The 24,841-nt window shown below is 41.9% G+C and overlaps 1 protein-coding gene across 1 annotated transcript; it reads left to right on the top strand.

The window, feature by feature from the left end:
• Positions 1–762: 762 nt before the first annotated feature.
• Positions 763–24,581, top strand: DSG2 (desmoglein 2). Its single transcript, XM_048286941.1, has 15 exons — positions 763–953; positions 6,886–6,921; positions 7,795–7,929; positions 8,848–9,006; positions 9,273–9,417; positions 10,518–10,678; positions 11,523–11,657; positions 11,805–11,990; positions 12,952–13,211; positions 14,006–14,148; positions 14,769–14,996; positions 16,427–16,657; positions 17,676–17,818; positions 18,932–19,282; positions 21,353–24,581. Exons 1-15 carry the CDS (start codon positions 909–911, stop codon positions 22,376–22,378), a joined length of 3,384 nt encoding a protein of 1,127 aa, XP_048142898.1. The 5' UTR covers positions 763–908; the 3' UTR covers positions 22,379–24,581.
• The last annotated feature ends 260 nt before the right edge of the window (positions 24,582–24,841 follow it).

The following is a 24,841-nucleotide window of genomic DNA, read 5'->3' on the forward strand; positions in this document are numbered from 1 at the left end:
ATTGGGATAGTCTAACTAGATAACACAAAGATATATGTGACTTCAGGAAAACTTGTGAGGTAAATCTCTTCCCCTCATGATGGCCGTGAAAATTATAACTGTTGCAACTGACATTGAATTATTTATCGTGCATTGTTACAACATGCAATGAAGGTACATAATGTGATTGGAAAGAATCCCATGAGGCTGGTTCTCCTCTCTGAGCCCCAAAAGTATCACAAATAGTATCATAACCAGCGAGTTCGGCAGTTACTTACCACAACTGAGTGTGATCCTGGAAAGATTAACTAGGTGACTGCCTCAAAGAAGAGAGGACGTACAGAAAGCATATTTAATTGTTTCGCCATCACGAAGCATCAGTTATACCTTCGTAAGTACCAATTAATCAGTTGTATCTAGGAAAGATCTCTGCCAGATAGGAGTAGGAAGGATATGGCCCGGAGCGTATAAAAATGAGGATTACAGGGAAGGTTGTCCTCAAAAACACCCACAATTTTATTTTGCCGTGAGACTGAGCTCTCCCCATCAATTACTCGTTAATGTATCCGTTTGTTGTCGCAGCTGCTCTGCGCGTCTCCTGCGCGCTCCGGCTCGCCTTCCTCGGCGGAAGCGGGGAAAACAACCCGCAAACTTTGGGAGGCCTGGGGAAGCTGGGGCCTGGTACTCCGAGGGCTGCCCTGTGCAGCCTCCGCGGGCGGAGCTCGGCGGGCGCGGATGGGACTCGCCGCCGCGGGCCGGGCCGGGCCGGGCCGGGCGGGGCGGGGCTCGGGGCCGGGCACCTCTTGTCCCGTCCCGGCGCGGCTCCCGCCCGGCACACTCTACCCACCCGCGGCTACTTGTGGCCCCTCCACGAGCGGCCGGCATTCCTGTGGTGGGCGGCCGGAGGAGCTGAGCCCGTGCTGGCGATCATGCCGCGGGGCCCCGCGGCGGCGGTGCGGCTGCTGGCGCTGCTGGTGAGTGCGGGGGCACCGCCGCTGGGGTCCGAGGGCGGCCGCCGGGGAGGGGTGTTCCCGTCGGGGCTTGGCGGCCCTCCCAACGCCGGCTGCGTGTGGCTGGGAACGGGTTTTTTCTCTCTTTCTTTGGGAATTATATAAAAGCCATCGCCGTTCGCTGCCTGAAAGCAGGTGGAGGTAGAAAATCCCAACAGGAACGGTGTCCGGGATGGGTGGGGTTGCTGTGGCGGCGGGAGGAACAGGAACGCAGTGAGGAGTTCACATTTTTGCTGTTTTCATGTTCAGTATAGTATCTATCCTAGTAAATTGTGTTTCCCTTTCGAGGGAATAGTGCCAGGAGGGAAGATGAATCAAAAAGTTTGGAAGTCTTTATCGCCTTAGAAAAATTACACAAAATTCGTAACAATCCAGGACACTTCAGGCTTTCTCCTGCCTTCACTATTTTTCAGCCATCAGCCTTAGACCTCCCATCCTAAAAAATACTTTCTCAGGCCAAACGCAACGACTGTGTCGTAACAAACTGACACCAAAATGCTTGGTTTGTTGGATTTGGACGGATGCTTTCTAGTTCTTTCTAGCTGGTTTACGGCAAACTCTTTGTCGTATCTGCGGCATTTTCTTTTGCTTTTCACCTTTCCAGGCTGGCAGAATGCCTGCGGAAGTCGGGCTGCCGCCACTCAGACAAAGGTGAGGCTGGAGGCCAGGCCCTGGGCTGTGCCGGGAGCTGCGGAGCAGCTGGGCAGGAATTAGTAATGGCTTGTTGCTTAGACAGACTAGAAGGTGCAGGGGGTCGGGACCTTGTTCCCTGAGCTCGGTATCCTGCAAGATCAGATTTGTTATCTGGAGACCTGTTGCCTGATAACTTTGATACAGACATACAGTTGTGCACAAGTTGGCCAGCAACAGTTAAACCTGTTTTTTACAGCAAGCTGGTAGTTGGGGTTTGGTTGGAAAATGTTTTTATCCTCGTTTTGTCCAAAAGAATGATGGAAAACATGGAGTGCCACTTGTACAAAAGTTTTTATGTATTCTCTCTTCAATACCTGAAGCCACACCATCGTCTGTTTTGGTGGGCTTGCACTGGTTCAGGATGCTGTTAGTTTTGACTGAAGAACGTTATTTTTCTCAATCCTCATCGTCCTCAGTTTCGGGTAAGGCTGGGGCAGTATATGATGTACTGAGAGTCAACTCAGTTTGGTGCCCAAAAGCCTCATTGTCGGATAGGATATTAGAGTGAATAAAGCTGCCTTAGCTGGCTGATGTCAGAATAGAAAGAGAGTCACTGCTGGGTTTTGAAATTTTGGGGTTTTTTTCCTAATCTGGACATTCATGTGGCAAAAAGTCAAGTTTCTTATTTGAGAGTATTAGAATAGGGTCATTTATTTCTTATGAATCTTAAGAAACTACTGAAAAACAAAACTAGTCTAAAAGTAGTGTCTTCGCAAAGCATCTTCTACCTTAGAAGCATCAAGAATGGTAGGTTCTTCCTCTCCCAGTTTTTCCTGGAAGTATCTCTCAGTGCTCCCTCCCTGCCTGCAGGTTGCATCCTTGTATTGTCATCCCTGGGTACCTCGCAGAGGTTATGGCAGATTTCCCCAGGCGCCTGCCTCTGACCCTTTTCCAGAAATGTTCGGCTGTGCTGAATGGTGATGCGCCCAAAGGGTTGGGCTTGACTTGGAGCACGTCCAGGGCACACACCCAGAGCCATTGGGATGCCGGGCGGGCACGGCTATCGAGGATTATTGGACTGGGAGGTTTCTCAGTCGTTTCTAAAGGAGATGGACACCATGTCTTCAACAGAAGAAGTCTTAGAAAGCTTCCTGCATTTGAGTGAAAGAATAGTTGACAGAGATGTATGATTCTTGCTATGGGAGTAGCAAAATACACTTTTTCTCTGAATGTCTTCCTTAGACTGCACTTCATTGATGTTTGGGATGTTAGACTTAGGCTGGGTATGATGAAATTCAGGCCTGAATATATTAGATCGCTACTGTAAAGTCAGAGCCAGTAGCAGGTAATTTTCAGAAGTCATAGAAAGAAATTAAATAAAAACCATCACAAAATGATGCAGAGGTGAGCTAATTCAAAGCAACCTAGCTTCTGTTGCCAGCAACACGTTGAAACATGGTAGAAGTATTTACAAGCATCTGTAGATTGATTCAACATTTTAATATTGTTCCAAAATAGAGGGAAAACCCGGCTGTGGTGAGGTCTGAAAACAGCTTAGAAATATATAAGGTCTAGTATTTTATCGATCCTATTGAACAGAAGTGGTGTGTTACTTTTGATACCAGACTTCAGAAAAAAGTAATCTGTCCATGAGAGACTACAGAACAGCCAAAACAAAATGCAATCGAAAGTCACGAAATCCTGTTTTACGATTTTTTTAAGGGACATTAAAGAACTGGTGTGTGAGAAAAGACAATGAGTAAGATGTTTGATAAGTTTGCAGATACATGAAGGGTAGAAGAAAAGGGAATTGTGAAAAAAAGGGAATTGCACCATACAATGAGAGCATTGTCAACATGACAAAGAAGGAGATTGGGTTTGAGGTTAAGACAACTCAATATAGGTGTTTAAGTTTCTGTTATGGTAAATGGAGATGCAGTGGATGCTGAGTGCACCTGTCTGGTTGGATCGAATTGTGCTTTTGAAGCAAATCTCAGGAGTATATGAATCGTATCCCTCCTGGGTGAAACCACATTGGGAGATTCATCCATCTGCGTGTAGATGCAGGGATCTGTGGGACCAAGCTAATTCTCGTCTGAAGGATCCATCAAAACATGGGTTGCGTGGTGCTGGGTTCTCTTCATCAAACGCTTTGCTCTACAAATCCTCCTGTGTTAGGTTTTCAAACTGAGCATACTTACAACTAGTAGAGCCCAGAGAGAAATAGATTTGAGCTGGTTTGGGGGCAAGTTGAACAGCGCTCCGATCTCTGTTGATATTGGCTATATTTTTGCTGATCATAATGAAAGTTTAGGCACTTAGCTTTCATTTAGATATGTAAATTAGTGTGCCTTACTCTGAATCTCATGCAAGCAGCAGTATGGTCAACTTGCAAGGAGCTAAAAATTAGGATAACAAAATGAAGATAAAAGTTAACAAAGACTTTTCATCTGTAGGACTATCTAGGCACCCCCTTAGGTTAGTGAGGCTGAGGGATCTCCATCCCTCATTTTTACTAACAGGATAAACAGTTGTCAGGAAGCATTTGAGTGTAGTTTGTCTTTCCCCAGGGCCAGGAGGTGTACTAGTAGATGACCTTGGATGGTCCCCCCTGCTTGCTTCTCTAAGGTCTTCACATGTTGTCTTCAACACCAAACTGACTCACAGGAGGTGCAAGCTCCAAATCTCCTAACACACAGCACATGGAAAAGACCACATTTCTAGGCATTACTGTTTCATGGTGTAGCAAATACAGACATGTACCTTCTTGGTTACTCAGTCTTTATAGCTTTACAGCTTAAATCTGAGCTTTGTGTTGGAAATCTGTCCTTTAGTCACTTCCTGACTATAGATGAGCAGGGATTTGGGCAAGAGCAACCTTGCACTCCCTATACATGGCAGTCACTCCCTTCTTTCCCATGCCCTCTTGCCTATTCCTGTTACTTTCCTGTAGTATTTCATTCCAATTTCATTACTTCAGGCCTCACACCTTTTTTTTGTAACCATCCAGTTTTCTTCTGACAATGTGTTTCCAGCTCTGTCATCAACAGGTGTCATCAGTAGATGTCTGGTTTTTGAGCCAAGGCTATGTCCCACAGCAAATAACAGAGGTTTCCTACTCTGAGCCATTTAACAGAAGGCAGTTGTAAGATACTAAAAAAAAAGAGGGGGAGAAATTCACATGTTTAATGGGCGCTAAATTCTGACATTTCACTTGCCCTTGAAGAAAATGTCCCTGAAAAGTGCTTTTCCCCCTATTTAAAATTTTTGGAACCTTTGAAAAATTTCAGTAAAAAGGCAGGATCCCTTTATATATTTGTTCTCCTTGTATTTATGCATCTTGTGAATAAAATTGTCATTCTTAAATATTTTTTGTAGATGTCTTCTATGTCCCTTGTGAGGCTACCTGTGGGCTGTGGATTGAATAATACAAGAGCAAAAGTAATTTTTGCTGTCTTAGCATTAATCCAGAATGTTTTGAGGGACATTCGCTACTATGCAAACAAATTGATTTTTACTTATCTTAATGAAAGATTTTCTGTCTATAATGACTAATGGATTTTTTTACACGTTTTTGGTACACATCTCAGTGGAAGATCTGCTTATTCTTGGTCTTCAGACACTTTTGTTTATACTGGGTTCTCAGGTTTCCAATACGAGGAAACTTCTCATCATATGCCTCTTGTCCCCATTCAGTGTTGAGGCAGAAGCACTTTTCCCCCCAGTGTACCAGTTAGAGCAACTAAGGATGTTTCTGATGACATCTTGACAGTTATTCACCTTCCAAAAGAGTTGCAGCTTCTGTTGGAAAACCTTGACTATAAAGCAAAATTCTCCTGTCAGTCTTGCTGGTGGAATCTCATTAGTCATGAAAATAAATTTTGAAAATCCATACAATTTATAAAATCAAGTAAGACTAAGAACATACATGAAAACAGCTTGGTGTGTGAGATCCTGTACCCTTCACAATGCATATCCATTAGGAAACTAACTGCTTGATCATTTTTGTCTTCAGAATATATACATTGGAAAAATACCATTTGAAAAACAGTTTTGTTGAACAAGTTGAAACAGAAATCTGCTGTATTGCTCAACACAGTCTGCTGGATTATGTGGGGAAGAGATAACATCTTTAAAAAAAAAAAGCTGTCATCAATTCAGTAATCAAGGCTGAGTCAGAGGGAGGAATAGGGGGAGAGCGCAGTCAACAGACTAGAAACCAGTCAAAGACTGACTTATTTGAGTAGAAAACCACCTTTTCTGAACCTACTTTGCCTTAGGCAGTAGTATGCCTAAAAAAAATCCCCTAAGTTGCAAAATATAAGTAGTAATTGTTTTCAGAACGATAACAGTATTTGCTACCTGTGCAAAGCTCAAAAACTTGATTTGTAGGTCTCCCATGTTGTAACAGCCTACTTTTTATTGTTGCTGTTTCCCAATACCTACATTTTTTGCGGTTTGAGGGGTGTTGTTACTTGCAGAGTCTTTGGTGCCTGGAGAGTGGACATAAATGTGGGGTCTCTGATAAGTTGGCTTCTTCCAGCCAGGATTTGTCACCTAACTGAGTCATTCAAGGGTGTGCATAGCTGTCCTGGTGCGTGAAGAGGTGGGCAGTCCCAATACTGAACATTGGCCTGTAAGGTTTTGTCAGAGCAAGCACTTCTGCCTTGTTTAAATAAGTGGTGCCATTTTTCCTCCCAGCAAGGTGCTGAGTGGCAGCTGCTTCTGTCACATACACTTCAGCAGATGTTTGGGTTAGTCCTTGCCTTTAAACACTATTTATTCAATTTTTTTTCTCTGATGTGTTTGGTAACCTGCCACAGCCACAAATCCAAGGTTTGCCCAGAAGAGGGAGCTTCTCCAAAGCGCTGCCGGCAACCAACACTTGATTCCATCAATGGCGCATCCTCATCGTTTCGGACTAGTGAAGCATTGTGCAGGACTAAAAAAGGAGTTGTTTGAAAATTACTGTAAAGTCTGAATTTATTAGAAAAAAATACTAATTGCTTATAACCTGTTTCCTGCTAGGAAAAAGGTGCCAAACTTAATTATTACATAGTTAGAGTGTATGTTTTTAATGTTAATGGTTATGGGTAAATTTTTCAGAAGCTGTTATGGGTAAATAATAAATACTGATTTATAGAGGTCAGAAGCCTTCTTCCTTATGGCTTTGTTGCTCTTACGAAGGAGGTCACAAAAGTTAAGTTTTAGTACTACTAAAGTGACATAGAATTAATAATGATTATCATAATTTCCATTGCAGATCTGTTTGAATTATGGAAATGGGCTCTACGTGAAGGTAGGATATAATGGAAAACTTTTTCTTTATCAGTGCCTAAAGAGGGGTTCTCTGAGCAGAGTGTCAAAGCCATGCCTTTCTTCAGTTGATAAATGTCTTGAATTCTACCATTTTCTGAAATGTGAAAGCTGCATAGTGAATAAAGAAATGAAAGCTGAAAAGTAAGTGAATAGATTCCTACATCCATCACACGGAGTGGCTTTGAACTTTGAGAAAATTCCCCTAAACCACTGAATTTTTAGATAGCTTTTTTGAACTCAGTAAATGAAAGCAACCACTATTTTATTGGCTATGTTAATCTGGGAGTCAACAGAGGCAGTAGAGACTAAGGTGGACAAAAGGATGAGGGGTGTCATGCAGAGTGAGAGTGAGGGGTGCTTGCACAAGGATAGCAGAGACATTGGGTGGGTTGAGTATACGTGGCCTGCTCTTCCATGCATTCTGTTTCAGAGAGAAGGTTGAATATGCAAGGCAGTATTGGTGGGAAGATAAACATGGTGGTAAGGCAGAATTGGTGGCTCAAAACAGCCTCAGTGCAAAGCTTCTTCCCACATCTGATGACAAGCATTTAAATCTTCCAGAGCAGGTGTATTTTCACCAACCACTGGTCATGGGAACTTGCACATATATTTAAAGCCTGTCTTACCTAATTCTGCCTTGATGAAAAGACCAGTGTCGTTTTCCTCTTCAACCAGCTTGAGGACTGTGTAGCTCTTAGATTGTGACTCAGGAGGCTGATGCTGCTCCATGATTTTGAAGTTACTAGCTATTGAAAGAGCAAATGTTATTTAGAAGTCTTGGCTACAGCAGCAATAAAGCATTTATCTGAAATGACTAAATGTAATGCTGACATTCCATCTTGTCTTTTCACAGGTTTATAATCGAAATTACAGGAGTGGCGTGTTGTCTCATCCCAACAGCCTAATCAGACAGAAGCGAGAATGGACGGTCCCTCCAGCTTTCATACGGGAGGAAGAGGACAATTCCTATAAGAATCCAATTGCTAGAGTAAGCCCAGAAAAGAGTTAATATGCAATACACATAAAAATAGAGATGAAAATGTAAAATAAGGGTGTGGCTGCCCTAAACACATGCACAACTGTTTTTTTAATTTTAAAAGACTCTTGAATGCCAGCTGAAGATTGATATATTTCCTTCTTCATCCTTTACTTTTAAAGCCTGATTTGGCTCAGTCTCTCATCTTTTCATAGCCCCATTTTTCATTAAGCTTTTGGGAATGCATTATCTTTGAGTTTTTTCACCCCACCACCCATACTCAGCTGGGGTTTAACTTGGCAAGTGGTCCCAAATCTGCCGGTGGTGATTGGGCAGAAGGGTGTACATAGAGCATTATTATGTATGCCTAGTCTTTTAGGAAACAGAGCTAGAAATAACCCTTTGTGAGTGATATGCACCAGTGTTGAAACCTAAATTCACCACTCCTGTCCATTCAGCATATAAAGTTATTACAGGTGGTAGCAAGCTGTTACCCTCTGCTTGGGTTGCCCCTTGATGGTGATGCTGGCACAATGCACACTTTTCCAGATGTTTTGTATATCTGCTGACAGCAGAGAAAGGGTGTAATCTCTAGTCTCTGCAGCCTTTTCTGTGTGTTCATCTCCAGATCTGACATTTTTTCCTCCACCCTATCCCTTCTCCAGTCCTGGTCGTATTTGCTACCTTAGGTCTGACCTCCCAGGTAAACTCCCTGCTCCAGATGTTCCTCATCTCCCTGCACCAAATTCTCAGACAGAACATGCAGCCCCTCCTGCATTCATCTCAAGATCTCCACAGTCAAAGGACAGCAGTGAAATTTGTTAAATATTTTTTTTGTTTGTTCCTTACAAGATGGTAAAAATATTTTGTTGCCCTTTTTAATGTGATTTTATTTACTGAGTGCTATTTAATTTGTTATATTCCTTCTAGATACATTCAGATCTTGAAGATACAGGGATAGTAGTAACTTACACTATATCTGGTCAAGGAGTAACAGAACCCCCTTATGGATTATTTGTTATCAATGGAAAGACTGGTGACCTGAACATAACAGGAAGGGTGGACAGAGAGAAGACTCCAGTTCTGCTTGTAAGTTGAAAATTAATTTTTTTCTTTACAGGTCCACCCTCCTGTCCATTTTTTATTTATTTTCTTTAAATGTGTTTGCTTGAAATAATATATATTTCTGGATATTAGTGTGTGTATACCTGTTTGTATTTATAAGCCTATATAATAAGCTTTTATAATACTTAGATTTTTTTTAATATAATAGATATATTTCTATTTTGCATATGCATTTATATATGTTACAGTCAGTCACTGGATTTGCTTATTGTTTCTGTCTGTATTGTCAGGTCCGAGGCCACGCACTAGATAAGAATGGGGCAAAACTGGAAGAGCCAATAGATCTCCCAATTAAAGTTGTGGACATAAATGATAATTTCCCAGTGTTTTCACATGAAATTTTTGTTGGTTCAATTGAAGAATTAAGTGAAACAGGTAACCTTATTTTTAATTTTTTTTCTTTTAGTTTTTCCCAAGATATGCAAGGGGACATGAGAATATGCACTTTGCAGCAGTATATCTGCAATAACAAGGGCACATTGTTTCGCTGACATAAGCTAGGTTATCCATGTGTGAATGAAAGTTTTTATTAGGCTAGGCTGTGTTGTTTGATTAAGGGAGAGCATCCCCCTAGGGGCGAGAGAGAACAGTATTTCCTCTTGTGGCTCCTTTGGTTTGTTGTCAGAGCTACCACAAATCCAGGAACCAGAGTTCTTCAGCAGGAATTGCACAGGAAATGCGATCTGTGTTCTGGCCTAGTAGTCACAGCCTATTTAAGAGGGACTTCACTCTGCCATCCTCATCCAAAGCCCTGCTTTATCTGTGGGCTGGATGAGGTTCTTTACTGGTAAGCATATAGGGCTGTGCTATAATCATTGAACAACTTAATGGCCAGTTTCTTATTGACGTCAGTAAACATAAGAGCAACAGATTATTTTCAAGATGATAAGAAAAGCTGGAATAAAACAACCTAAAAAATACCTGGCAGTGTGTCCACTTCAATGTCACCGTAATCAGAAGAGACAAATTCTTGCCCATCCACTTGGTGAGGTATTGAGTAACCTCAGCAATCTTTCAAGTCAATAGCAGCCATATGCATTGACTCTTGGCATGAATTCCAGCTAATGTAAATGTTTAATAATGTTCAAGTAGAGAAATTAACAGTGCTCTCATGAGAATAATGTGTGAGGGAAATGTAGCTCATTGTTCAAAAGCTTGTACAACTGCTCTGTGTGGTATTTGCATTTTTCTGTCAAAATAATTGAGAGAATTTAACCTGTTGTTTAATTTATGCATTGAATTCTACCAGTTAGAGGTGTGTGGATACAATCTTTTTGTTGGCTAGAACATATACTTTTAATGTTTTGAGTTTAGGAACATTTCTCCAACTTTATGCATTAAATAAATAAAGTCAAGAGCATCAGAAGATTGTGCGGTGTATCTAACAAAATGCTCTTATCTTTGACATTGCGATAAAGGTATTTGCCAGTGCATGGTGGTGTAAACAAGTGGTGTATTTTGCTTGCATTTTCCAGGTACAATTGTAATGAGGATAAATGCAACAGATGCAGATGAGCCGAATAACCTAAATTCCAAAATTGCTTTCAGGATTGTTTCCCAAAGCCCTAGTGCTGCATTCAGCATGGATAAGAATACTGGCGAGGTTCGAGTAGCAAAAATAAACCTTGACAGAGAGGTAAAAATACCCTCCCAGTTTTGATGTTTGTTAGTAATGGTTTTCTGGTGCCCGTCGTGTCACCCTCAGCCCTGCCTGCAAGGCAAAGAGCTGGCCCTCTTACCTTTAACTTCTCTTGGGATTAAAGCCTTGTCTGGCTGATGCATGCCGTTCAGGGATTGCAGGAGGAGGTGATGGGATCAAGGCTGTAGTCCCCCCATTACCTCCCTAGCATAGCACCAGCCTGATGGCTGCTGCGTTCTGTCCCTCCCGTGCAGCCAGGGCAGCACTTACACAAAACAAGGCATCATTTCTTTCTGCTGGGGGGTGTATGGCAAAGATAACCTAGATCACCACCTGCAAAGCTGCTGATTGCATCTGCAGTTTTGTAGCCTGCTGTGCAAATCGCAGTGCAAAGAGTTAGGATGGGTGCTACTGTGAAACTGCATTGAAAGCCACATATTACCAGTGACACAACCTGGGCTTGCAGAGTTTTCCCTGGCCAGCAGATGGTGATGGGAATGTTAGTTCTGTGGCTGAGGGAAATGTCTCTGCCTCTAGCCATGTCCTAACATGCAGGTGTCACTGGTTGTGTCCCTGTTCATGGCCACTGGAATTTTTTCCTTTGCTGTGTAAGTACAGTCTGACTCTGTGTGGAAGATGGGAAAGTCCCATATCCTTTTCAAAGCCTCAGTTCTACTCCTGCAGAATCTGTCAAGATACTTGTGTGTGAGATTTACTTCTACTGGAGAGGAGTTATAATTGACCATAACAGATATTACCAAAATGTAATAGAGATAATCTAGCAAAGGAAGAATTTTAATCCTTAGCCTGGATTAAGCACCTTTATTTTTTACCATGACAGGCACAAAGTAGCTATTCTTTGGTGGTGGAAGCAAAGGACCGTGGTGGTGAAATAGGTGGGAATGCTGCAACGTGTTCTTTAGAAATCAAGATTTTGGATGTCAATGACAATCTGCCTGTTGTTGAAAGTCATACAGTAAGTAAAATTATCACAGGTTTTACCATGTTCCTATGCTTGCCAGTATCCCATAGTAAGACAATGTGTAAAATCCATTGCACTGGTGAAATGAGGTAAACCGTCATATCTTTTCCAAGAGTGGATTTTTTTTTTTTTGGATTACAGTTTGAAGGAAGCATTGAAGAAAACAGAGCAAATGTGGAAATTATGCGAATAAAAGTATTTGACAAAGATGAAGAGTTTTCTGATAACTGGCTGGCAAACTTTACTTTTGTTTCTGGCAATGAAGATGGTTTTTTCCAAATTGTAACAGACACCCAAACAAATGAAGGAATTTTGACTGTTGTGAAAGTAAGTATAGATTTTAGAGAATCTGCTTTAAATAGTGGAATAATTCATCCATCTGCTTTGACAAATTGGGTTTATTCAGTCAATATGTAAAGTTCAGTCAATATGTAAATTATGTGAATGCTCCTCCTTTGCCGCATTTTTAATGCATTCAGTAATTCCATGCAAAATAATAATTTTGTCAAGCTTTTCCATTTGCATTCTGTGTGATCTCAAATATATCTAGTCGGGCAGAAGTTCCCTTACCCTTTGGGCAACAGTACTAACATGCTGTAAACTTTCACATTTCTGCTGTCCTTGTTGATCTCAGTATAAATTTCTTTATTTCCCCTGGCCGCTGATAATGTTGCAGGCAACACCTGTTCCATGAGCCGTGGGCTACAGACTGTTTTATGAATTTTCATAAGTTGAAATGATGACAAAATTATTTTCCATTAATGAAATGTCTATTTCATAATTTTCACTTTTCTTTAGTCCACAAGAACTGAAGATGCATAGTGCCCTAAGTAGCTTTCTTTATTTCCTACTCAGGTTTCCTTATCTGAAAACTGCTAATTAATTAAAAAAAAAATTGAGCATTATTAAGTGAATGATATTGTTTTAAAAAAAAAAAAAAAACCAACACATAAATTTGGAAGAGCCAAGTAACTGAACATTGATTCACTGAAAGCACAGGCAGAATACATGGGTAGGACTCCTTTCACATACCTTAAAGTAATTTAATTCAATAACATAAAGCCATAGCAATGGTGTCATCCATTAAAATTGAGTGACATTAACAGGTTAACAAACTTCCTCCCACTGTAGCATACTTATTGCTTAAATATTACTTAAATATTTACATCCTTATTGCTTAAAAAAGAATGCTATAGTATTATTTAAATATTAAATGTATGCATGTTGTCTAGATATCAGATTCTGACAAATTCTGGGTGGTTTTTTATTATTTTCTTTATTGCTCTAGGAGCTGGATTATGAAAAAATGCAAAGCCTAAACTTGGGTGTTGTTGTTACAAACAAAGCAGAGTTCCACAAGTCGATTAAACCCAGTTACAAAGCAGAAACAATTCCAATCAAAATTAAGGTGATCAATGTGCGGGAAGGCCCTGTGTTTCCTGGTGGCACAAAAATTATTGAAGCAAGTGAGAAACTGCAGATAAAACAGGTTATTGGACAGTATCAAGCCTATGATGAAGACACTGGAAAAATAGCAGAACATATTACGTAAGAATTTTTTTATAACCATCATAAATGACTATGTCAGAAGTTGTATCTTACTGTAAAAATTTGCATGTTGTACTGAAATAATTTCAAAGGCCATAATTTTCTACTAAGGCTAATTCACACCTTAAACATCCTCATCTTCAATATTCTATAATGCAGAAAACAGGTGATATGAAAATCCTTCTTTTGTTGTATATGGTGAGACGTGTTTGGGCTGAAGTTGTCTGTGTTTGCATGATGTGTTTGTCATACCTGTCTACTTTTGAGAGTAGATTTACCAAACTGATTTCATTGTCTCCAGTAAAATTAGGAAGACATATGCAGAAACATTTATCAGTCAGACAGAAAGGGTCTGCATGTCTGTGCTTGGGTTTTGAATCATAGCTTTTCAGATAGAATGCTATTTAACCACCACCACAGCCTTTACAATACCTCTAATACAGTTTCTCACGGGTGGCTAATGCACAGCTTTTGCTGGGAGTATGGATGGAGGGGAAGAGGATGGTGACCAGCAGTGCAGCTCCATCTCCTGTTCCAGTCTCACTCCCTAATTATATTTTCTGTAATGTATCCATACCTAAATCTTTGATTTAGAGGGAAAAGCAGCTCTTAACATTCAGGGTAGGTTTATAGTTGTAACCAATTACAGTGGCAGAAGCATCATACCTCAGATTTAGGGATTTGGTCTCTGTTGTAAATGATGAGTAAACATACTGTGAAGCTGCTTTTTCTACTGAACAAAATGATTGTTTTCCTCATTATAAATGTGTCCATCTTCATGTGATTTTCATCAGATACAGGAAAGAAAAAGATGCCGCAAACTGGATCACTGTAGACTCAGTCACAGGTGAAATCCGACTTGCTAAAAATCTTGATTACGAATCACCTCATGTAGTAAATGGTACCTACACTATCACCATGTTGGGTGTAACTACTGGTAAGTTGAGAGGGTTTTGTTTTCACACAAAATGGTTTGTTTGCCTATCTACGAGGGTAGTTGGTTTAACCTACCTATCTCTAAAGTTAGGCACCAAGTGCAGTCTCGGTATTCAAAGGAGAGACACAGGCAAGTCATTTTTTGGAATGGGTTCCCACAGTGTCTGTTTCTCCTGTTTGACTAGATGGAGATGAACTTTCATAAAAGTTTTCAAAAATAGGTCTGATAGGAAAATCTGTTGTCAAGGTGGGAATTGCCAATATCTCAGTATGCCTATCATCAGACTTCATAGTCCTAAGTTTTCTTGAATGCTGAGCAAGAAAGACTCCCTGAGCTTCCAGTGTATCTAAGTAGAATTTTTCATTTATACTCTGCATGTTACTCTGTAACCATATAGGATTTTTTTTTCAAGTTAAAGTAATAAAACAACTTGCCTTCAGAAGAACTTGATCAATATATTTATTAACATTGGGGATGAATCACTGCTCTCATAAGCTCCAGGAAGATCTCTTTAAACTTACTTCAGCAATGTTGGTGTCTTGGAAAATACTAAGTTTTTTTATTTTAAGATAAATTTTTGTGCACAAATCAATTTAATTTTTCATATTTTAAAATCCTAGATTCCCCAAAGAAAACGGTCACTGGCACAGTTGTCATTCAAGTTAAAGATGAAAACGATAACTGCCCAGTTATTGTGAACCCTGTGCAGACAGTGTGTTCAGATACAAAACTAGTTGATGTTACAGCTCATGATTTGGATGGTTACCCAAACAGTTATCCCTTCAGCTTTACTGTCATTGATGAGCCACAAGGGACAGCAGAAAAATGGATAATTGCATCTGGAAATGGTAAGAAAATGTATTTTTAATTACTTTCAGTTCTTTGAAGTCCTAAGGTTGTAATTTATTAATTCCAGTCAAACTGACAGTTTGGCTGAGTCAGACCGAAAAAACAACCCTATATATGGAGTTAGGCATTAAGAACATCATTTGCATTCTGCTCCCTTCTCTCTAAAGGTTATAAAAGCCCAGTCATGGCCTTTGGGCTGTGTTGCTTCCCTCAGCTGGACTATCTTTGCCTGGCTTGATGCACCATGTGTGGTGACCAGGATTTCATGAATAATGCTGGAATCAAGCTATCCCCATCTTCTCACGAAAAACATGCAGTGATGCATTATCTGGGCATAGACGACAAGCTGTCCAGGAGCCAGCAGTGTGTCCTTGTGGCCAAAAGGGTCGATGGTGTCCTGGGGTGCATTAGGAACAGCATTGCCAGCAGGTTGAGGGAGGTGATCCTGCCCCTCCTCTCAGCCCTTGTGAGGCACGTCTGGAGTGCTGTGTCCAGTTCTGGCTCCTTGATGTAGGAGAGACACAGAGCTCCTGGAGCATCCAGCAGAGGGCAACAAAGATAATTAAGGGGTTGGAGCATCTCTCTTATGAGGACAGGCTGAGTGAGCTGGGCCTGTTCAGCCTTGAGAAGAGACAACTGAGAGGAGACCTAATCTATAAGTATCTGATGAAGGGAGGGTGCTGAGAGGATGGAGCCGAAGTCTTCTCGGTGGTGCCAAGCAATAGGACAAGAGGCAATGGGCAGAAACTGAGGCACAGGAAGTTCCACCTGAATACAAGGAAGAACTTCTTTACAGTGCAGTAACTGCACTGGAACAGTTTGCCCAGAGAGCTTGTGGAGTCTCCCTCACTGGAGATATTCAAGAACTGTCTGGATGTTATCCTGTGCCATGTGCTGTAGGATGACCCTGCCTGAGCAGGAAGGTTGGACTAGATGCCCCACTGGGGTCTCTCCCAGCCTTAATCATTCTGTGATCTTCTGCCTAGTTAGTCCTTGACATGACACAGCCACAGGAGCAGGTGTTTTGTTGGCTCCTGATCTCTGTCTGTGGCCTACAACACATTAATCTCCTCAAGACTGAAACTGCTTTTTTGTGAGTTCAGCCTTTGTCTATCCAGATGATGTGGCTGATGCTATACAGGTGACCGGGCTGTCTTCCGTGTGAAGTCTCTGGTTGTGTGAAACATCACAATTGTCTGAGGCTGTAGGTGAGCATGGCTGCCCACTTACCACCATAAATTACTTGATAAAAACACATATACTGTAGCAGCAGCTAATTAAACTTAATTCCATTGCATTGGCTGGGCTTAACTGGAGGGGGTTTGTTGGAAGACTGTAGCAGCTATATTTTAGTTAGTTTACAGGAGTCAATTTTCTCTCTGCTCACTTCTTGTCTTTTTTTTTTAACCTCTCCCCACTCCTGCCTCAGACACCAGCATACAGCTGGTACCACAAAACCTGAAGCCAGGCAGAACGGAAGTTCCCATGCTAATTAAAGACTTCCAAGGGGTCAGCTGTGCTGTGCCACAGTCACTGCAGCTGACTGTTTGTGAGTGTGCAGATGATGGAGTATGCCAAGAGAAGTTTATTGGCGCGAAGTCGGTGGGTCTGGGACCAGCAGCGGTTGCATTAATCATCTTGGCGTTTTTACTTCTGCTGCGTAAGTAATTCTTTCGTATTATCTCAGAAGCACTGTAAATGTGGTCTGCAAAGCATCAGGAAAGAAACAGTCCAGCTCCCAGGTTTTATCATCTTGATACATTCTGTGTAAATTCCTAGTCTTGTGTGAAGTCATGGCAGATCCCCAAATAAATTTGGTAATATCAGCATTTCACCCTCAAAGGATTTCAAGCTGTGCATTTTAAAATTGATGTGAACAACATTTAATATTTGTTTATGGTGCTGTAAATAACAGGTGGCGAAGCAGTGGGGAATGCTTTTGGTATTCCCACATGTCCCCAGGTGAACCCTAGCTCTTGTTACTCAAACCACAGCACATTCTCCACTCTCTTTTCTGTCACTGCAGGTTCACTGCCTTGCTCAGAGCAGCATGTGACATTGTTCTTTGGTGAGATAAAATAGAAGAGAAATAAGAGAAGAATATTTGTAGTTACGGTATGGCCAGGTGTAGCAGTGCTGCATTTAAACTCCCAATAGTTTATTGCTTGTGCTGGCAGCAATCTAACTGTGATAAAACAAAGTTCATGCCACAGGAATAATCTCTGTTTCTGAAACTGGATTATTTTGAGTCCCCCAGGCAATGCTCTAGGCATGTCAAGGGAGTGGTGAGGTGGAATTTACATGACACCATGTCGTTATCTAGTAGTAAAAGAAGAGGAGGAGTTAGAAATGCTGAGGTTGTACAGTGATAGCCAGGGCTTGGATTTGGTATATGAGATCTTTGATAGAAGCATAACTACATACATGTGTGGTCATCTGCAAGATTCAGGCCCTGACGTGTTTTCAGTTTGCTCTCCAGAAAACTGGCCTGGCATATGCTTCTAGGAAATGCCTTGACTATATGGGAACCTGTCTTCAGTCTTGTCAGCCCTCATGCTGATCACTAGCTCATTGAAAATACATTTGGGTATGGGAGCTGACCAAACTTAACAGTGGCTGTTAGTATTCTTAGGCCCTAATAATCACATAGTTAATGGCTACCTTCTGTTTCCCTGTAGTTGTTCCACTGTTACTGCTGCTGTGTCCTGGTGGCTTGGGAGCAAAGGGATTCGGTGGAGCAAAGACATTTGCTGACATACCAGACCACAGCGAAGCGATGTTGCGTGAGTGGAACAGTGAAGGAGCAGCTCCGGAGGAGAAGGCATGTATCCCTAATAGCCTTTCTCTTTGATTTCTATCCCAGTGTTCACTTTGGCACTTGAGGCCTTTTCCACGCTACAGGTGGATATTTCAAAGCTCTACAACAGATATTAGCAACACATGAAAATTAATTAAAATTAACCCTGTGAGGCTCAGTGAAGGATGTGTGGGAGATGTCTTCCACCAGCAGCTGTAGGAAAAAGCAACCATAGCATTTAAATCCCAAAGTATAGGGAAAGCAGTCAAGCAAATGTTGATCATATCTGAGCAGAAGACAGGACTGTGGGAAAAGCATTGAACCAATAGAGAGTGAAACATTTTCATTTGCAAGCCTGGAATGCTCTGCACCCCTTTGGGAGCAAGGTAAAGCAGCAAAGTAATGGGTTGTAATGCTGAGTTTCCCTTCATTGGTTTAAAGTTTCGGACTGTTTTAAATTACTTCCCTATTTTAAACAGAGGAAATTCCTTATTAAAAAAGAAAAAGGCAGAAAAAGGTGCAAATCTGCAGAGGGAACAATAAATGCCAAGAGAAGTTTGCCCTTTATTGTTATGCTACAAAACAAGGTTTTCAAAAAAAGGGCATGACACTGACATGCTTTTGCACAATAACAGAAACAGAAGGTAAAAGACTTTGATTTAGGGCCAATGCTCACTGCTCACACCAAATTCTTGTTAAAAGATAATTAACAGGGAAGCCAAACTGCTAGAAAAAAAGAAAGGGCCAGGCAGTGCATACTTCCGCATTTTGTGTCTGAAGAAAACTGGGCAGTTTTTCTTGGAACAGCTGAGCTCCCTAGAGTTTTGCAAGCCTTTTTTTAGTGGGTTTTTTGTTTGGTATTTTTTTTTTTTTTTCATTTTCAATCCTCTGAATTTCAAGTGAACAATGATCTATAGAAACATTTCCATGAACCTTCTTGGCAGTACGTTTGTGGAAGCTGCACCTTGTTTTAGGAGGCCTTTTACTCTTTGCAGCAACATGTACAAGTGCAAATTCAAACAAGTTGTAGGACAGCACCCTCCCCGTTCCCACCCAGCCCCACTGCTGGTTTGGTGAGTTCCATGTGCTACACAGCGAAGCTTTCATGTCACATTTTAATTTGTCTTACTTATGTAGCCAGTGCTAAGCTTCATTCCACCCACTGCGCTTGGGAACTTGAGAGGAGCAACAACAGCAGCAGCAGCCGGAGCAGCTGGAGCAGCAGCGGCAGCAGGAATGAGTGGAGAAACTGTAGCAGGAGCAGGTAGCTCTGCCTCTCACGTAGGAGAGCATCACAGCACTATTACCAGGGAAAGATGGGAAGAGCAAAGGCATCTGCTTTCTGGTGCCAACTATGGAGCCATGGCAGCTGGAGCGGCTGAAGGCATGACAGGTACAGACAGCAGGACAGTTGTGTCTGGAGGAGGAGTTGCTGTGGGAGCAGCAGGAGCCATGAATGAAGAATTCTTAAGAGACTACTTCAATGACGTAAGCATATGACCCAAAAATAACAGTATTTTGGTGTTTACACTTAGTCTTGTGAAATATCGTTCATGTTTTGACAAACAGATGAGTAGATAAGTAGGTATAAACAGTCCTGGTATTGTGCATGTGCAGTAAGGGGGCATTAAGGATTTTTGGGTTAGCCACACATGTGGGACTTGGAGTGTGACAATGCTCAGTCTTGTAGCACTGAGTGCTTGCAAGGTGTCACACAAATAGACCTTTCTCTCAAGGAAGGAATTTGGGGTGGGATCCAGAATATTCAGCAATAGCAAAGGAGCGCCTTGCCCAGGAAAAAGCCCTGAGAAAGACTCTGTGATCTAAATCTTCGGGACTTAAGCACACTAAACTGGTCTCTAGGGAGGCACCTGTGACTCATCATGAGTCACAGCTACGGAGCAAAGTAGTCAGCTACAGAGCAAGTTTTACTATGGAGCAAGTTTTTGAAAGATAAGGTGAAGATGTCACACCAATGGGTGGGGCTGTATTTTCAAAGTAGCTGATGTAGTAAGTGATGCTGACTTGTCTGTTTGCCCAGCAGCCTGGGTAAAGGGCCATTCATCCAAAGTGTATGAGGCACATGTTGCAATCCCCTTTCTTTTTTTTTTTTTTTACTGACCTAATCATTGGCCAGTAGGTTGTTTACTGACCTAATCATTGGCCAGTAGGTTGTTCCTACTTGTAGCTATTTCTCTTCTCATTATGCACATCATTAGTCCTTTGGCTGGTGAGCTCCTTGTAATGAAAGTTTGGCTTCCATGCGCCATCACCTGTACAAACAAAACATCTTCACACCCTACAGCTGGCAGCTGATGCGGTTTTGCAGGGGAGTAGCTGTGCGGATTTGAGTCACCACCTCAGGCCAGGGAAGGATTTGAGCTTTAGGTACTTGTATGTCTCAGAGTGCTCTAGCTACTGGTCTTCTGGGTGAACAGATGCAACAATAGGAATCTATTTTTCTTCCACTCTTTGTGACATACTTTAATCACAACTGCCTGATTAAGTCTGAAGGAGGGAAATCATACTCAGTATCCATACAACTTCTGGGAGGCTAAAATATCTCAGATTACAGGGATGGGGAAACAGATAAGTAACCAAACCAAATAGTTTCAGATGCTGATTTTTGTGGCAGAATTTTGGATTATGTGCGTACTTCCAGGATCAAATGCAGTTAAACATGCAGAGTCAATTTGGGTCTGGCTATATACCACATTACACAGATGCCTGATCTAATTTGCAGTCCAGAACTTCAAATGTGGCAGAAAGGTGGTTCTGAGCGCAAGCCAGAAGCCATATTAGATAAAGCTGGTTCAGCAGGCCCAGAGAATTTGGGTGCCTTCACTTTTGGAGCTGGAGCTGATGCAAGCACATACACAGATATTTGTGCCAGCACTGCAGCAGCTCCATGGCAGATGCTGCTTTCAGATTGAGCTGACCCTGTAGCCAGAACTTGTGAGGCCTCTTTTGCCAGATGACCTGCACAGAGCCTAAGAATTTACATGATGGACTATGCGTCCATACTTCACCAATCCATTAAACTTTTTGATTTGTTTCCTGTTGGGCATCTTGGGTGTGATCCTGTAGGCTGCACTAGTGAAAAGGGCCACGGTAGGTGATAACATGTCAGCATGTGCTCATTAAATGTTTGTTTAAATGTTAGGATACTCTCAGAAATGGTCTTGGCATTCTCCCACAAAAACCTTGTTAGAGGTGAAGTTCATTCACTGAACTAAAACTAGAACAATTTTTGTGAATATGGAGCAGTATCACAAATGGCACATTTACTGGAAGGAACAGTAGCATGTGGCGATGGTATCCAAGGTTTTAAATTTAATCTCAGATTTTTCTTCTCATCAAGTGTACTGTCAAGTTCAGACTAGTTTTGAAAAAGAAAAAAAAAAAACGTTAGGTACAACCCTCACTTGGTTGACAGTTTCTGTGGGTTCAGTTAAATTTATTTCAACCTTTTTGACCAAGCATTTCTGCTTTTTCAAAATTACTAAGTCTAGAGCTGGCATTAATGAACTTTTGCTTGCTTTTGTTTTCTGTCTGCAGAAAGCTGTCTCTTTTGCGGATGAAGATGAAGAGCAAGCTGCAAAAGACTGTCTCCTGATTTATTCCCAGGGAGAATCAGGCTCCCCTCACGGCTCTGTCGGCTGCTGCAGCTTTATTGAGGGGGATCTTGATGACCATTTTCTTGATGATTTAGGAGACAAGTTTAAGACTCTAGCAGAAATATGTATAGGCAGACAGATCAACCTGAAAGACGGTGGCTCCAAGAATGAATCAGGTTTTGGTCTCAGTGAAGCAAAGTCGCAGTTCTTAGATCAGCAAAATGCTTCCAGCTCTGAACAAGCCTTTGCCTCAGGCAGTCATTTCCAATCCATCCCACCCATGCACACAGGCAGTAGCACAGGAGAAAGCACCCTGTCCAAGGAGGTGGTCACAGAAACAACCTTTTCAACATCCCATTCTGGGCAGTACAATGGCCTGCACCTTCCCACAGGCCATGCGGAGACCAATGTCACCATGACAGAAACATCCTATTCTGGGGGGGCTCCTGCCCACTCGGCCACTGTGTTTTTAGACCCCCAGTGTAAGGAGAACGTAGTGGTGACAGAGAGAGTGCTGGCACCTGCATCGAGCATTCAGGGGATGGTGAAAATCCCTGATTTGCCCCATGGAAGTAACATGGTGGTTACAGAGAGGATGGTGAAGTCGGCAGGTGTGGGGCCAGGAACCCTGACAGTTCAGGATCTTCCTGACTCCCAGTACGTCGTGGTGAGGGAGCGAGAGAGGGTGCTTGTGCCCGCTGCCGAGCAGGGCTTGCTCAGCTTCCCCACTTCGACAGAGGAACGCAGCACGGTGCTGAATGAAAGGGTGGTGACAGCCTCGAGGCTGCAGAGCAGAGCTGAACAGGCAACAGGTGCCAGCTCAGGAAGGCAAGAGCATGTGCTGATCACAGACTCCCCGCTTGATCTGATGGGCTCTGACTTACAAGGGCCACCTCCTGCCAGTGCCACACTGAGCAAGTCTTCCAGGGTCACCAAATACAGCACAGTGCAGTACTCTCGCTCATAGCCTGGCTCCTTGTGGGGGTGGCAGTGTCCCGCACCCTTCTGTCTGCATGCATCCTCAGGCTTTACCATGAGATCCAAATTTGCTGGAGCTTTCAGAATGACACGTACTCATTTGCACTAGTTTGTATAAATATGGATTATATGACCAGGAAGTAAGTAAGGAAATTTGGTGTTATGTTACATTGGCAGGCATGCTTTTGAAGTGGAAAGATGTGGGAAATACATTTTTTTTTCCTGGTTTGCTATTTTTGTTTTTGCTTTTTATTATACAGATAGTGTAACAATGCCACATAAGCAGAGCTGCATAATTGTGGGACAACAGGAAAAAAGTCCCAAATCTAGTGAAAGATAGTAGCCTGCAAAGCACAGGTTAGGTTTTTGAACTGCTATTGAGTGTTTCTGAAGTCCTCCTGTAAGGGGAATCAGTTTCTCATTGTGTGTTTGCCATTGTGTTGTGGGCCATGGTAGCTCCTCCTGAGCCTTGCTAGGAAACCTTCCTGAGAAGCCAAGGCCACTAAAGCTAGTGTGTCTTCAGGGCAGTGGTGTGTTGATCTCCTGAAGGGATGTCACAATTTCAGGTTATGAGAATTTGTAACTTAAGCAATCAATACTTGCATGTTACCACAGCAGTTAAAGAGAGCAAGTAGCAAAAATGCTGAGAACTGCAATTCTTTTGTCACTTCATTGTAAAAATTCCATTATTTGGTGTGGGTCTACACTGACCTGGACAAGTAAGCATTTTCATCATGTACATTTTCCACTTTATTTAACTTATGAGAAACAGCCAAGACCTAACCTTAACTTTAGAGCCAGAGATTTAGTCAGTAGCTTTGCCAGCAAAGTTTATGGCCCTTAGACATCTGTAGGATCTGATTTACAGGTGCAGTTAAGTATTTGCAATCATGTCTGTGAACTCACAGACAGAGAAATCAGCCTGGTGTGTGTGAGGTTCTACTGGTTTCAGTACCAGAGCTTGAGTGGCTGGTACAGTGCTGTGTAATGGCAGCTTTCCTTGGCTGTGACAACTCAAGGGGAAGCTCCCTTTAGCTCTGCAACATTTAAGTTTACTTTGCTTTCCTTGAAGTTTATGTGGTAAAAGCAGGAGACACTGCACTGTTTGGCAGTATGTATATATGCACATGTAAATATCTATATGCCATTTGGAACATTCTGAAGTTAATTTTATACAGGAAAAGCTGTCATACACTCCTTATGTTTTCTCAGAGTAGAAGTATTTTTGATGAGGTATTGGTACCGTATTTATCTCATACCTGTGAAATCAGCAAGTTGGTCATAAGGTAATGCAAAGCCTGTGGACCTGCAGAGCTTCCAGGTTGTCTCCATCTCCTGGAGTGTTCCTGCAGCTGCAGTATTGTGTTTTCCACTGATGTGTTCTGCCTTTGACTGGAAATGCTCTCAGTGTGTTTCATTTTACTAATAGTCAAAGTTGCTTCAAAAACATAAATATACAAACTAGGAACCATGGCTATGCTCAACCATGACAGATGGGCCATTACATTAATTACATTTCCAAACATATCAGACTACTTGCTTGCGTGGACCTATTGGTCATTTTTCTTTTACACTACATTTTAAAATATGTGTATTTACTTCTAAGCAAGCCTGCAATTCTAAGTGGTCACCACTTTTATGACTTTCTAATAGAGTATCTTTGTGGGTTTATGCAATCTTAAAATAAAGAACTCTACTGTATTTTTTATTTCTTCATTCAAACAGCTACCCCAGTGAAAACATTGGCTTTCCTACTGCAAATAAAGAGTTTAAAGATAGAATGAGGACTGGGATTTCCCAAACAGCTTCAAGGAATATCTGAAAGGTGCAGATGTAAAAAAAGTTGGTGCACTGCTAACACTTAAAGATTCTGACAAAAATGTGAATTCTGCCTTGCAGTTAGATGCTCTAAATTCTGTAATAACTTGATGCAGAATCCCCTCCACAGATTTACTGGGCTTTGAGTCAAACCCTTCTAATCAGTTTTTGCTTCCAGACAACATGGCATAAAATAGCCTCGGTTTTATAATGTGTTGAACATACAGTTGTTAACATCCAGAAGATGTAAGAGTCAGGATAGTGTCACAGAAATCCTGACTTCCCTGTGTAATGTTTGTATATAAACTTCTTTCACAGATCTGCTTGTGCTGTAAAGAGTCTATTTGAATAGATTCATTACGAGTGAGTCTCCATTATTTGAGGTACTCTTGTACCAAGGCTTCAGCTGCTATCAGCATATCAGCATGTGCTAATGCTGGCAGAGCATCCATCAGATTAAGGCAGTCACTTCTAATGGAGCTGTGTTTTGTAAACGATAGTGACTGGTGGGAGGAATGTACAGACCCAAATTAATGGAAGGTCCTGGTTAGCATCTGACTACTAGATAACCCTGAGAGGGGGACTATCCCCAGACACTTATCTTTGTGAGAGATGCCTTGTTGTGACTTCAAAA

This window comes from Corvus hawaiiensis, chromosome 26 (assembly GCF_020740725.1).
Source record: "Corvus hawaiiensis isolate bCorHaw1 chromosome 26, bCorHaw1.pri.cur, whole genome shotgun sequence".
Taxonomy (NCBI): Eukaryota; Metazoa; Chordata; class Aves; order Passeriformes; family Corvidae; genus Corvus; species Corvus hawaiiensis.